Source organism: Aspergillus luchuensis, chromosome 2 (genome assembly GCF_016861625.1).
Source record: "Aspergillus luchuensis IFO 4308 DNA, chromosome 2, nearly complete sequence".
NCBI classification, from domain to species: domain Eukaryota; kingdom Fungi; phylum Ascomycota; class Eurotiomycetes; order Eurotiales; family Aspergillaceae; genus Aspergillus; species Aspergillus luchuensis.
Window position 1 is genome coordinate 3,484,379 of NC_054850.1, and position 15,353 is coordinate 3,499,731.

Genomic DNA, 15,353 nt, shown 5'->3' on the forward strand with positions numbered 1-15,353 from the left:
GACTGAGCGTGCTGCTTCGTCGATCGCGACTGCTTCCTTCAGACCCTGACAGTAATGGCGTTCGACTGTTAACCTCGCCTGGTTTGGGGATCCAGTACTTCGCTTTGCCCCCACGCTCATACCGCATGCCGTGCATCACTCGCCTGACACGGGAGTTGGACTCGGCATGAGGGATGATGTGATCACCGGAATCAAAGAGTCTGTACTCGTAGTTTTCTCCTCGAAGGGTCATCTTCGTATCTTCAATAAGGTCGCGGATACCAAAGGAATCGCGAAGGGCAAACTTCACAGGCAGACGGGCAGCTGAAATGGTGGAGTCGGCGTAGTCATGCCAGGAGAAAGCGTACCAGTGGGTAATGGCGAAGAATGGCATCTCAAAGCAGATCAGACTGTCCTGAATCGCAGCGGCGAGATTGTCGGGTGTATATCCCGCCACGCCGTTGGATAGAGCACCCAGCCACTGCAAGATGGACAAGAAAAAGCCTTGCCAATAAGAAGCAAAAATAATAAGCTTGACACAGAGGAACTTGGGAACCGGACGGAAAGGTGCCAGGTCGTTGTGCAAACAGACCCAAAACATGGCTAACGAATAGAGACTTATGGTCACGCTGACATTGTACACGATACCCGTCCAGAGATACCCCGATGTCAAGCCCAGATAGCCTTCCTGATAAGTGTCCGTCGCTTTCATGACAATAGAGATGATAGCCAGAATTGGCTTAAGCCATGTATACTGAAGAATTCCACGCTTGACAGCCAAGAAGGTCTGAGGGTCGGAAATATCCACTTTGGGCAGGATATGGTTCAATGGCCAAGCATGTTGAATTGGAGGACGTCCATGAGTCATAATAATCAATGCTCTCTCGCCTCCCAGAAAGTTGATGAGTAGTTGGAAGAAGGTATAGATCGTGAACGCCTGCAGAGCACCATAAGCATGTGGCCAGCCAGTTGTCGGCGCGCATAGCTTACCTCGTAGACATCGCGAACGGGGTCCAGCCACATCGCCGCTTTCAAGGATATAATGCTAGCCCAGGAGGAGACCGCATAGATAGGGACCCTATTGCAATCAGCATTGCGCCAACATTGTTGTCAATGGAAGTGGAGACGGACATCAACAGTATGCGGACAACATATCGCTGGAGGAGTGGTTTTCGATAGTTTTTCCTATGTCACAGTCAGAACAGAACTAGGATGAGATGGAAGGTTTGGAAGGTCGTACGTCTGAAGCCATATGGACCTAAGATCGAGATGATCGCTTGTTATCAGCACATGTACCCTTCGGGGGCTACCAGGGGCAGCGGGGAAGGAGAGCTTGCTCACAGGAGAGACAGAAGTGAAGCTACCAGCGCAGAAACACCAGCGACTATCACCACCGCTCGTGCCAGGCTCGAGCCTGTACCACCGAAGGATGAAATGCTACTCATGATCAACAAGTTATCAGTAATCGCGGTAGTTGACCGCGTGCGCTTTCAAGGCAGTGTCCGCGGGCAGAGCATTCCGTTTCAGACCACCAGAATGTCACCAAGCGCCGAACATGATCATCGGACGGGTATAATCGTGGAGCTGAAAACTTCCCAAGACCTTCCAAAGCGAAGAAGTCCCTCGCATGACGGGTGGGAGAGAAAGCAAGGTCGTGCGGTGAATATTGCGTGGACATCGGGGGGGTGGGATCCTTATCCATCAGGCCCATTCCTCCGCTCTAGCTTGAGACACCGCCTACTGACACTCTGTGACTGGTTCCGTGACGGCAGCCTAGTCTGAGCTAAGCTGGTCTAGTGCGCGTCCGCCGCCCGTCCCTCCGTCGGAGCTTCCCCGTCCTCTCCACCATCTTTTTGTGACCCAAACCCGCCATTCCAGCCTCAGTTTCAAGGAACCTGGGGCCCCCTTTCCCTTGTTCTAGTCTGCTTGAAATGCTGTCGCGAATCTTCCATATTGCTTGAACTATGCTTCTCCTCCTATTCCGGCTCTCATTGACGGCGCATTGATTGTTTCGCCGAGTCACCATGTTCCCGAAGTACACGGGTTCTGGTAGGAGGATATTGCGACATGGCCAGCACAAGCTTGACAGCTTTATCGCTGACCCCGGATCCAAGCTTCAACTGGTTAGTTTTGTTGTCGCCTTTATATCACAATGGCTAACATGCATTCAGGTTCTTCCTCCTTGAGCTCATTGTCTCCTGCATCCTGTGGGTTCTATTCATACTCTCCCCTTTCTCTACAAGGTGACCCGCTAACGATCATACTACTCAGTGTATTGTTCTTTTTACTCTACTTCAATCGCCTCTTTGCGACCCTCTTGTCATACGGAATCCGCGCTTATACTTGGCATTACTATCGTGCCTATGTCGACATCCGTGCGCTTCAGATCTCCCTATTGGGAGGCAGGATCTTCTTTAAAGGCATCCGATACCATGGGGTGAACGAAACAATTTTTGTGCATGGAGGTTTTATAACATGGCATTATTGGAGACATTCAGTGAGGCAGACGGACCTTGCGAATGGTAGACCCGACAATCAACAATCACAGGATGAAACCCAACACAATGGAACCGCCAGTGCCAGCGCGAGCAACAGTAGCGATCGAGGCGAACAAGGGGGGCTGAAAGGCACGAACTTGCTTCCTTGTCGCATTACCGCCAAGCTTTACGGTCTGGAGTGGTTTGTATATAATCGAACTCCAGCCTACGAAGGAATCCTTGCGGGCTTCAGCCCCCCGCCGCCCGCGCCATCGTTCACCAGACCGCAGTATCCTGGAAGCAATACCTTGGATCCCCGACTTAAAGATGATACAATGGATGGTTCTGCGGGGCATACGCCTGACCAGGCGTCCGATCTCCATGGCAGTCGTCGCAATAGCGAGATGAAGGAGACGGGCGCGTCTGCGGCTTCGGAAGGCAATGGGCAAGAGGTAGGGGAGAGCCTATCTAGGTTGCTCCGGCTCCTGCCCATTAGAATCGAGTGTGACAAAGGTGCTATCGTCATGGGCAACGAAAACACAAGATCTGTACTAACTGCCATCTTCGATGGCGCCACGGGTTTGATCGAAGCCTGCGATTCTGGTCCCCTCGACCTTTACCGGCAAGTGTTCTCTTTTGACTTCACCCACCCGGTCATACAGATGCGGCCCAACCCAGACTTCAAGCAGAATCAGATCGCTGCTGCGAAAAGCCTCGGTTCAACCCGGTCGGAGCAAATGGAAACGAAACGCAAACGCGACACGATATTCAACTACCAACTGCAAAAGCGCCGGGTCTGGCACAGTATCCGTGATCTTATCCCGTACTTTCAAACTTCTGTTGAATCATTCCACATACATGAGAAGAATCCAGAGGCGGCTCCTCGAAGCTCGGCCGACATCCCCGATGACACACGCTGGGTTGGTCTTTCTCGATATTTGGATGAAAGCTCCCAGGATGACCACGAAGAGTGGAACCCTGTCGAATATGCCAGGTTTTCCACACTGATTGATAGTCCTAGCATGACTGTGGCATACTACTGGGATATCCCTGGTTGTGTCAAGCCGTCCCCCGGTGTACCGACACCGACACCGGCACCTTCAACTTCGGCATCGGATATCAATGGCGCACCACCTCCGGAATGGGGAATCGATGTGAAGATCGGCGGCGGCACTATCAACTATGGTCCTTGGGCTGATAGAGAGCGAGTAGGCTTGCAAAATATATTTTTCCCAAATGCCTACAAAAGCTCGCAGCCGGTTGACCTGCTGACCCCCGGTGAGCTGAGAAAGAACACTGTATTTCGCCTACGGATCGAAATCAACGAAGAGTTGACATTGCGTATCCCAACCAGGGAGCCATCAAAGGATTGGCAGTGGAAAGGCCGTGCTGACGCAATACGAGGTGTTTCCAAACTCCGAAAGCAATCAAGCCGAAGGCAGTCGCGCGCAGGAGACGGGGATAAAGGCCATATTGGCCCTGACATACGCCCTTTCGGATGGCTTTCACTCCGTGTCGCGGGCGATTCCACCATAAATTATGCCATGGATATGGTAGCATCGGCCTCAGGGTTCCATAGCCAGCTTGACCTCGATCTTCGAGAAACTAAGATGTTGTCCAGTGTCAACCATGCGCTGTTGTGGCAATGTCCTAGACAACTTGTTAGCTGCGATCTCTCCGTACCACTATCTTGGAACAGCCTTCGGACCTGGGTGTTCGACGTTAAGAGCACCGATATGGAACTATTTTTACTGCGCGATCATATTTTCCTTGTGACGGATCTCGTCTCTGACTGGGCGTCGGGCCCCCCACAGGACTATCACACGTTCGTACCGTTCATATACAAGCTCAAACTGTCGTTTGACAATTTTCGCTTGTTTCTGAACGTCAATGATATGAATATTGTCAGCAACCCATCGGATCTGAATGACAATCGCTCATTGGCTATCAAAGGCACGACACTCACGTCCGACATCAGCATCCCTTTGAGCAAGTATCAGCCTGAGCAGAACACCGTTGGGTTCAGCGTCAATCTGGAGGATGGAGGCATAGACTATCTGACTCCAGTATGGGATACGCTACATTCATTTCTGCAAGATAAATCGACTGCCACGTTGAAAAGCCTCTTCATTGATGGTTCATATAACTACTATCTGTCAACATCCCCGGAGCTGACAGATACATTATTGTTAAACATTGACGGGTTTTCTCCCAGGCTCTATCTATTTGGGTTCTTGATACGGTCATTCATGACAATCAGAGAGAACTATTTTGGAGAAGAAATGCATTTCAAAACTCTAGAGGAGTATCAGGAGCACGCATACCAGCAGGAGGAGTCTGGATCGCATGGCGGAGTTAACCCAAACAAGAAGTCAAACGACCTCGATGTGATCGTGCACGTAACTGTCAACAGTCCTTGCGCGCTCTTCCCAGGAAATATCTATGGTTACTCCGACTGTCTAAGGCTTACCGCGCCTTTGCTGGAGGCTGACCTTCGATTCACGAACTACTACATGGACTTGCAGTTCTCCCTAGCCCCTCTCAAGGTGGGCTTGGAATCCAGCGAGGTAGAGGAGAAAGTCCTTCCCGCGGAGACCCAACTTTTCATCGATGGTGTTTCTATATACGGCCACCGTCTATTCGGACTACCCCCGGCTGAACCTACCTATGTCTGCAATTGGGATTTTGGAGTTGGTCGCATTATTGGAGAGTGCTCGCCCGAATTCTTGAGCTGTCTTGTAGCGGCATTGCAAAGCTTCGACTTGACGTTTGACAATGAGGAAAATGCGCTGCCACCATTATCTCCGATCCAGCTTCATGATGTCACCTTCTTACGGGCCAAGGTGGATTCTATTCATCTTTCTGTTCTCCTAGACAAAGCCGCGCTGATGGTCATGTCTGGGCCAATAACGACAGAGTTCAATGATCTGGCGAATGCAAAGTTTTCCAAGCGGATGAAGCTCCTCATACCGGACCTTTCCATTGCCGCAATCGACTACCAGTTCTTGGGTCGATTTGGAAGTTTGCTACATACGGAAATCACGCCTCTCGCGCTTATCCAGTCCAATTTGAAGATTATGATGGTTCAAAGAAGAAGTGATATTAATGAAAGCCGGAAACTACAACAGGAGCATATCAAGGTGCATGATAAAAGGACACAGCGGACGCCGTGGCTACTCATGGATTGGGAGGACATGGATCCCGACTCGCTGCAGCACAATGAAGATGACTCTGTACCACCGACTATTCCTATACCTACAATGCCTGAGCCTATTTCGAAACACTCCGGCTTAGGGTCCTTGCAACCGCCGAGGCGACGCTTTTCTGCAGCCAGAAGCAATCTGAGTTCGAGAAGCTTTCTTGTTCTGCAAGATACATTGAGCGTGAAGAGCGTACCTAAACGAGAAACACGTACAGCCACTCGACCAACAAATATGCCATCTAGAATGGGGAGGAATCAAAAGCTGCATCGGGCAGCGACAGTCGGTTCAACTCCTACAGCATCTAAGTACCCGGATACGTTCAAGGATGGATCAGTAAGCATATCTGGTGTGTCAAATGCGTGGGCCATGCCGGACTTCTCTCTCCATAAGACCGTCCTTGATACATCACAACTCCCTTCGGAAAAGGACTTGCGCAAAGATGGTACTTCACCGAGGGGCAACCCCCCCGTTCTGGATATCGACCCGTTTTTCTCTTTCTCCGACAGTGATGTAACGACTTATACTAACATTGCCATTGAACTGCCCGTTGGGATTAGGGGCTCCTGCTCCCCTGAGTTCCTTCACATCGTGTCTGCCTTCATTGAGCGACTTCAGCCAAAATCTCCTGTTGCAATCATTGATGCTCTCCAAAAAGAGGTCATATCAGACATTGTAGGTTATGAGAAGTCAATGAGGCAGCCAAAGACGTGCACCAGTGTTGCCATCAAAGCTCCTTCAATACTCGTCAATCTGGTCAACTCTGAATTAGCTGCGAACGGTGATATTCATTCTCGTGACGAATACAGGGTCGAAGTGTCTCATTTGCAGACTGAATTTAGGACAAAGGTGGAGAGGCAAAAGGGCGATCTCCTTTCGGGCATAAATAAAAGCTCCATTGTGCATGCGGCTGCAAGCAATCTTTCTATATCTGTCCAAGGAACCAGTTCTGAGATGTGTCAACAAAAAGCCGAATTTAGTTGTATCTTTGGCGATATGAACTTTTGGCTTGTGGCTAATCCCAGCGTGAGATCAAACTTTCAGGTCAGATCATTCGACACTGTGACTTCCACGAAATCCGTGGAGCACCTCGCCTCCCTAGTCCGCCGAACAACTACAATGTCGGATTCCCTTGCATCCTCATTCCAACAGAGCTCATCAATCGGAAACAGGCGGTTGCAGTATCTCATACACTTCCTTACCCAACGAGCTACGGACATTCCAGATCCAACATTTCTTGTTCGCATATCGTACGTGCTTAGAGTTGCACGTTCCCATCTGCGACAGCACGACTCCTGGAAAATCATCTCACGCTTGCGAAATGTCTACTCCCATATGTCGCCGGATCAGCGCCAGGTATTGGCATCCAACTGCCTCCATGATGCTTTTGTGCTTCCTTCAAACGCTAGAACTGTTGTACTCTCTGATTTCGATCATTGGCGAGCCTGGGATTTAGCCCATGTTGAAAAGAGTTATGTTATGCGAAGGATATGGAACACTTCTGATTCCGATTCCGATTCCGAGAAGACATTGACAAGCCTAATGTTCACTTCCACGGTGAAGCTATTTCGCTTCTCTATCGACCCTGGGCCGAAAGAGAGCGATTTTATCGTGGAAGATTTGTCAACTGCCGTCTCAGTTCAGCCCAGTGAACTACCATCGACAGACCAAGGGCGCCGACTCAAGGAGGCAGTAGTCATACAATCGTATTGCTCTTCCGTTGGCCTCCACTTACGATGGGAGATCCTAGATCTGGTGGAAGGAGTCCTGAAAACAATGTCTACAGTCACACTGGAATCCACGCCTCCGCCCCAGAGTCGTGGCAGTGGCCCAGAAAAGCTCACCGAAATCCAGGTAGTTTTTGGAGCTGACCTGGGCTCGATCATTCTCGATGGCATCAATATAAAGCTAGCGTTGACCGGTAAAGCTCTTAGGAGCTCACTTGTGCAGAAACCCCCCAGCGCAGAAAGTCCGGAAATCATGAGCTTGTTGCTGAGCTCCGAAGCTTGCTTCTCAGAACTCTCCAGCTCTTCCAAAGCTCTCATGCTCTGGAAAGTCAGTAGTCCTCATATGTACTGTTCTCTTTCAACTGAAGAAAACGAGGCAGAGTTGAACCACGAATGGAAGGTTGCTGGTTCTTGCAGGAAACTCCGCTATGATATGAGGGAAGATGTGCTGGGCCTCGCACATACTGCTGATCGGTTGATAGAGGACGAGATTCATTTCATACAACAGCTTGTGAATAGTGTGGAATTGCCATCACATGAGCCGCAGCTTGACAAAACTCCTTCGAAGAAGCGAGTGCGCAATAATTTCCACGTTGCCATGTTCCTGGACGATTACCGACTAAGCTTTTGTGTGCTTCCATCGCTGACATATGTCATCGCTGGAGAAGTAGCACGAACTTCAATCACACCGAAAATTGGATCGAAAATTGAAGTAGACTTTGACTTGAAGAAGAACGCACATACGCTTTTATCAAGCGAAGGCGGCAAGTGGCGTTCCCTTTCAACATTGGAGATACCTCCTATCAATGGTCGAGTCATTGCTGATGTCTCTTCGACTCGCACTGATGTGGAAGTGGATGTTACTATTGAATTGATAAGAGTAGAGGCCAGCGCTGTGCGAAGCCTTCTTGGTGCCCTTTCCAAGCCAGAAATTTCGCATTTGCTTGACGATCTGAAGCGAAGTCTCGAAGTCCTGCGGCTACATTTCAACGAGAACATTGCCCAGAAAAGACCTCCTCCACAACAAAGCGTGTCTAAGAGTCACAGCATTTTGTACAAAGCACGCATGACGATGGCGGGAACAACTATTCATGCCAGGGCACCAGGGCTGAACGGCAAGAGCTATACCGCAGATATGGATATCAGCCTCGGTATGGTGCGCCTTCACCTAGACAACGGCCTCAAGGCAGGACATGCCTTGGAATACCCGGAGTTCCATATCGATACATCGAACATAAGCTTTGATTTGAGGAAGGAAGACGCACATCGCAGCCGCTCATACTGTACTTTTGCAGTCGACGCCAAGCTTCAGGGTACCTCGACGACCAGAGAGAGTGGGGAAACTCGACGATTGTTCCACTTAACCAGCAAAGGGTGCGATATCGAGCTTTTCCCAGAGACCGCCGCATTGGTGGTTGATATGGCTGCCCACTTGCAGGAACGCATAAAAACGTTGGACCTTTCTCAGGAGGTAAAGCGATTCAAACGACTGCGACATCGCGGCCACACGGAAGGCAAGGAACAGGAAATTCCAAGCATCAACGTTACGGATAGCGCTTCCTCCGAAGGCCTATTCGACTCGATGTACTCCCTTGACTTCAACGATATTCAGATTGGCTGGAACATGGCAGGTGTACCACCAATGGCATCTGGACGTAGACCTGATGATCTGGTGTTCTCCATCAAACGTGTGGAATTGTCCAACAAGAAAGCAAATGCCGCTAAGCTTCGAATTGAGGACGTCCAGTTGCAGATGGTGCCTGTTTCTGGTAATAGACGGAAGCGCTCGCTTAATTCTGCTCTATTGCCAGAACTAGTTTTCAATGTGGCATACTCCTCAGCCGGAAAGGAGGTTCGACTAGCCTTCCAAGCTGCAGGGAAATCTCTCGACATACGCGCTACTTCTGATTTTATCTTGCCAGCAAGCGTGATCCGGAACTCTCTTGCCTCTGCTGCACGAACTATCCGGGAGGCCAATGCCACTTTAGTGACAAAGCCATCCGATGATAGCACCAAACACCGCCCACTCTTTGGAAATAAGCGCTTCCGCTCCGTTCTGGTTGACGTTGACTTTGCCGGGGCCGTTATGTCCCTACGAGGGCGGCACACAGATGATACACAGGCAATGCTAGCGCCACCCTTGAAAGACGGCAGGCTTCCTGGGTCAACTTACGGACACTACATTCAAGGAGATGGAACAGCCACTGCAACGTTCAGAGCTCCAGGAGTAGCTCTGAAAGTTCAATTTGAGGACAACGGGCGAGATGACTCTGCCTTAAACGCGGAGTTGAAGGTCGACGCATCTACGAATGTCCTCTACCCGAGTCTCGTTCCCCTGATCAAGCAGATGACCTCTACTATAAAGGAAGCCATGGGCGACCAACCAAAGTCGAGGAGGCCGTCTAATGCCATGATGCTGCAGTCACAGAAGTTGATGCAGGAGACCCCTCTCGATGACAAAGGACCTGGTTCAATCCTTGGACGGTGCAAGGTGAATGTAGGCATCTTGGTTTGCAAACAGGAGTTCAGCTTAAGCTGCCAACCCATCGCTAGAGTAGCAGCTACGACACGCTTTGACAGTGTATATGTGACAGTCAATACCGTGCAGTCAGATGATCAAGAGCGATTCCTAGCCCTCTTGGTGTCTTTCAACTCATTGCAAGCATCCGTGAAGCATGTGTACTCAAACGAATCAACCGCTAGCTTTGAGGTTGAGTCTATGGTCATGTCTCTTATGAACAGCAAACACCTAGGGAGGTCGAAAGGGATCTCGGTCGTTCTGAGAGTGAGTCCGATGGAAGTTGCCGTCAATGCGAAGCAGGTTCAAGATCTTCTGCTCTTCCGTGAAATCTGGGTTCCTTCAAGTGACGAGGTAGACACTGCCCCTCCACCCGAGCCACAGCCCACGGAGACGCAGGCATATATCGTGCAGCGATATCAACAGGTCGCAGCAACCCCTGCTTTCCCATGGAACACCACAATCTCGATCGAGAAGTTGGAAATCCAACTCGACCTAGGGTCTACGCTAGGAAAGGCGCAATTCGCCATCAATGACTTGTGGCTGTCCTCGAAGAAGACCTCCGATTGGGAGCAGACTCTCTGCATCAACTTCAATACACTAGGGATCGAGAGCAAGGGCCGAATGAGCGGTTTGGTTGAGCTTCAGAGTCTCAAAATAGCCACTTCCATTAATTGGCCAAATAGTCAGCAGGTCAACAAGACGCCCCTCATTCAGGCGTCTATATCTTGGCATCAGCTACAGGTCAAGGTTTCTTTTGACTATCAACCTTTCTTGATAGCTCACATCTCCAGCTTTGCATTCTTGATGTATAATGTTCGGCAGACGGATGACGCTCCTGGCGAGCGTCTCTTTAGCATACTGGATGGGGATAAAGTGCAGGTCTTTTGCACAAGCCTGACTGCATCACAGTCGCTGGCATTATACCAGGCATGGCAGCGACTTGTGCAAGACAAGCAAGCAGCTTATGAAGCTTCTCTACGAGATGTGGAACGGTACCTGCGCCGGAAGACGTCGATCTTCTCGGAGAAGGCGGAGGTCTTGTCCAGGGAAATTTCCAAACCGGAGGAAGACAAGATCGAGACAGCACCAATCACCTTGCACACCGGAGTTGTTGTCAGTATCAACACCGTCAGCATAGGAGTCTTCCCAAGCTCATTCTTCGACAATCATGTATTCAAGCTGGAGGCGCATGATGCGCAGGCCCGGTTTGATGTCTCCTTGCAGGACGGTAAAATACACAGCGCATTAGGCCTAACTCTGGGCCAGCTTCGTGTTGCGCTTTCAAACATTGTGCGGTCCGGGCCTATGGATACGGAAGAGCTACTTGTGAATGAGATCGCCAATCGTGTCACGGGATCCAGGGGAGGGACTATTCTTAAGGTTCCTCGGCTTGTAGCTCGCATGCAGACCTGGCAAGTCCCGGGCTCTCAGCAGATTGAGTATATCTTCCAGAGCACATTCGAGGGCAAGGTAGATGTCGGTTGGAACTACTCCCGCATCAGTTTCATCCGAGATATGTGGGAGACTCATTCTCGTGCCTTGGCTACTCGACTCGGGAAGCCACTGCCCCCATCAGCGGTTCGGATCACTGGTGCGTTTGATGCGGAAGGCAGCGGCGACAAAAATGAGCCGCAGGAGAAGATCACGGCAGTAGTCAATGTTCCGCAGTCGAGATATGAATACGTGGCGCTGGAAACACCGGTGATCGAGACCCCTCAACTCCGCGACATGGGCGAGGCGACGCCACCGTTGGAATGGATTGGACTTCAACGGGATAAGCTGCCTAACATTACTCATCAGATTGTCATCGTCACGCTTCTGGAGATTGCCAAAGAGGTGGAGGATGCGTACGCGAAGATTTTAGGATCTTCCTGATTTCACGCGGTTCTGTATATAAGTTCTACAAATAATCAATGACCCATTAAACACTTCTAAAGTGAAATATAGAGTACTCCTAAGTTCAATTTGAAAGAATTCAGATAAAAAAAAAAAAAGTAGGTACCCTTATAGTACGATTGGGACACGTGGTAGTCTTACTATAAGACGTTTCCAAATTAGGATGTGCCCTAGTCACAGGCCGGCGACGACGGAAGTTTCTTCTACATATCAAACTATGAGTTGACCAGCACCAACTATTAATAGCCAATTGGGTTATCTACACATAAGTCTCACAGCACATAGACAACAATAGTTGACATTCATGCCTGAATAGTATCATCCAATGGAGAGCCCCGAAATAGGGCCCCTTCCAATGACCGGAGTGAGGGTAAAAAAATAGCAAGTAAGTTGGCGCACTCATTGTTCAGCATCACATAGTAACATCAACCGCGATTTCTCCACACATTTCACAGATACCTAAAATAAAATACGCTCATGAAAGTGATATAAACCGGAATCAATAATAAATGTCGACGATGACCTAGAGGCGCATGCCTCTGACGGACGTTGGATTGTCGAACTGCCTCAGAAGGAAACACGGCACGGGGGTCACTCGGATGAGTATCGAAGACTGCTTTCCGGGGAGGATATTGAGGCCGCCATATCACGCATGACAGTGGAACTAGGTGACAGGTAAGAATTATGTAGCACATGAGAACAACAGGAGGGTACAGCAAGGTGGTCATAAGATGAAGTTGCCAGTCGGGATGATGATGATGATATCTCTCGATGATACCGACCACCGAATGGAAGATGCCGGCGAGGGCTCCAAATACAAAGAGGACGTTGAAGCCAACTCTAGCATCCCATAAGTCCCTTTTCAACTGTCTCATTCGCGTGGGGACCTTGCTGGGATTGTTCCAAGTGTTCTGGGCACTGCCTGTCACTAGGGACCTACCCCCCTGTGAACCGAATATATGGAATTGTATGAGAGTACAGATTCGGTCTTTGCCCGGTTTGTCAGTTATACGTTGTACATATAGTATCAGGGTTGGGAGACGGCAAGACCGACCTGCACATAACCACAGTTCACCAAAATGAGAAAATACGGACAAGCGAAATCCCATTGCTGCCGCCTTCAGCCATTCGTACAGGAAAACGAGTCCAAACGCTATCAGGGATGATGGGATCTGGACCTGGAGTAGATGGTGTGGCACCAGCGCTTGACGTGATATTAACGCAGGAGCGATTATCGCACAACCGATACTCTGACCCAGTGGTGACAAAACCCAATAAATACCAAAGTATGCCATAGAGTATCTCAACGGAGTCGGGATAGACTCCCTAGATGGTGCCCAGGGTGTAGCGATCATCTCTGTCAGGCCAGTGAGCCATCGTCGGTTCTGCCGGACATGACCTTCCAACGAGGTTGGCACGCGTCCCAGTTGCAGCATTTCAGTGAGATATACGACGCGCTTCCCGTACGCTGGCAGAATAAACGATAGAGTGATGTCCTCCACTTCATTCAGAGTTGGAAATCCGCCCACCTGGACGGCTAAATCGCGGCGCATAAGACATCCCGAAGTTGTTGCTAGACTCGATCCCATTTCGTCCATCTTGGGCAAGATCACCTCGAAGAACATCGCCAGGCTTTGATCAAGTGGGTCCCCTTGGGGAAAATTATAGTAGTCTTGCCTTGAACTTACGATTCCAACACTGTCATCCCCCAACATATGAGGAAGCGTGGCTCGCAGAAAGTTGGGAGCAGGCAGAAAGTCTGAATCGAAGATGGCAATAAGCTCAGGCGGCTTGTCCATTCCTCCCTGGATATCAAACAAGCCAAAGTTCAGGTTGCCTGCTTTTGCAAAGACTTTCTGGCTCGGCTTAGTTCCTCTGCTGTAGTATAGGAGGTTTGGCCAGGTATGTTGCAACTCTTCTACCGCCTGTCGTAGTTCCAGAGAGTTTCCATCATCCAAGATGAGGACCCGGAATGCAGTTTGGGGGTAGTCAATGACACACGCTGCATGTATGGTATCGCAAATGATCTCGATTGGTTCTCCGCAGCATGGCAGCATGATATCTACCGAAGGCAATGCATGGTTCATAGTTAGATGGAGTCGTTTTGACATTTCCTCTGTCTGTCTAGGCAATTCAATGCTCAGGGACTGGTCTATAGATAATCAAGGCAAGATGGACGACCATAGTTAGACAAAGCACTATTTTTGGGATCACTTTTCCATGGGATTAAGAACGTACAAGTCCACAGGGCTTCGAATATCAATACCACCCACATCCAGTAATTGGTCTCAGGTGCACATATCAGACATGATAGCCGTAGCGCCATGTAAAGTGTGCAAAAGGACAAGCTAACCCGGCGAACATGGCCGACGTACGTCTGGGCCAGTCGTCTAATGGCTGGTTCCATTGTTTTGAACGTCTGAGAGAGATGTTATGCCAATTATGGTCAGCAGGGTAAAATGGTTTCGATGACGACCTCCGACCGTAGAAAAAAGTGATGATAGTTCATTTCTTTCGGGGACAACAGGGGGTTTTAGACACCGTGGCTGCTGAGATGCCAGCAAGAGACTACTGTATAGTAAGTATGCAACAAAGTAATCTCCGTCTGCAGATGCCTCTCTGGGCAACGCATTAACCCTCTTCCTGGCTATTGTATGTTATACGTCGAATCTACCACTTCAGCGCACGCGAGTGATAGCTCCTTGCTTATCATTGCATCTTCAAAATATCAGCACACCATTTCGGTGAGTTATCTTCGATCTACATGACCATGCAGCAGAAAGGGAGAAGAAAACAGAAAAAGAAAAGAAATGAGACATGTGAAACTATCATCAGTCAGTTCTACAGTCTTAGTGTATTCCATATTGATGAACGCCCACGATTGGGTGGTGGAGTAAAGTGGGTGATGATGCCTAATGAAGTACATAAGTAGTTTATATCCGTGGACGACATCTGTCCGTGAATGGGAACCAATGCATGATGCAAGACGAAATATCCCTCATCATGCCTATCTCTCCGAGAGTCCGAATACCACGAGGGAGTCGGGCCGTCAACGACCAATGAAAGTATTAGCGTTGCGGTTAGGGCGCACTGGAACAAAATGTAAGAACTTTATAGTACCATAGCAGCAAGGTAGAAATTCTCACTCAACAGGGGTGCAGCACTTAACGCCGCGATATGCCAACTCGGATTTTAACCTCATGATTCCCTAGACCGCATGGAACTGGGAGCTGGGGCATTTGCCGATGTGGACAAATGCGTTACATCGGAAGTTCAATGGTAAAGGGCACCGCATTGGCCTCGAGCAGCTTATCCAGTTGACAAGTGACTTCGGACGTAGATCACTTTGATACCTCCATTGAACCACTGGTAGTTTTACCCATTTGCTGACATGACTCATGGCCTGGATCAGGCAATCTTGCATACTCCCTGCTGTCTTTACACCGACAAACTAATGACCACATATCCAGAAGCCCATGTCATCCTGAATATACTCGCGACGTGGAAGGGTGGCACCAGTCCATGGTAGCCACGGTTTTTCGCTTTATTCCGA

General features: G+C 49.6%; 2 protein-coding genes across 2 annotated transcripts; one reads left to right on the forward strand and one right to left on the reverse strand.

Annotated features, from left to right (window-relative positions):
- Window positions 1-2,046: 2,046 nt before the first annotated feature.
- Window positions 2,047-11,779, forward strand: AKAW2_21143S (putative fermentation associated protein (Csf1); the record flags this gene model as incomplete). Its single annotated transcript, XM_041685934.1, has 3 exons — window positions 2,047-2,102; window positions 2,151-2,186; window positions 2,251-11,779. 3 exons carry the CDS (start codon window positions 2,047-2,049, stop codon window positions 11,777-11,779), a joined length of 9,621 nt encoding a protein of 3,206 aa, XP_041539969.1.
- Window positions 11,780-13,126: 1,347 nt separating this feature from the next.
- On the reverse strand, window positions 13,127-14,207 carry AKAW2_21144A (glycosyltransferase family 2 protein; the record flags this gene model as incomplete). The annotated part of the gene is made up of 3 exons (XM_041685936.1): window positions 13,127-13,157; window positions 13,208-13,952; window positions 14,039-14,207. The coding sequence occupies 3 exons, from the start codon at window positions 14,205-14,207 to the stop codon at window positions 13,127-13,129; spliced, it is 945 nt and encodes a 314-aa protein (XP_041539970.1).
- Between the last annotated feature and the right edge of the window lie 1,146 nt (window positions 14,208-15,353).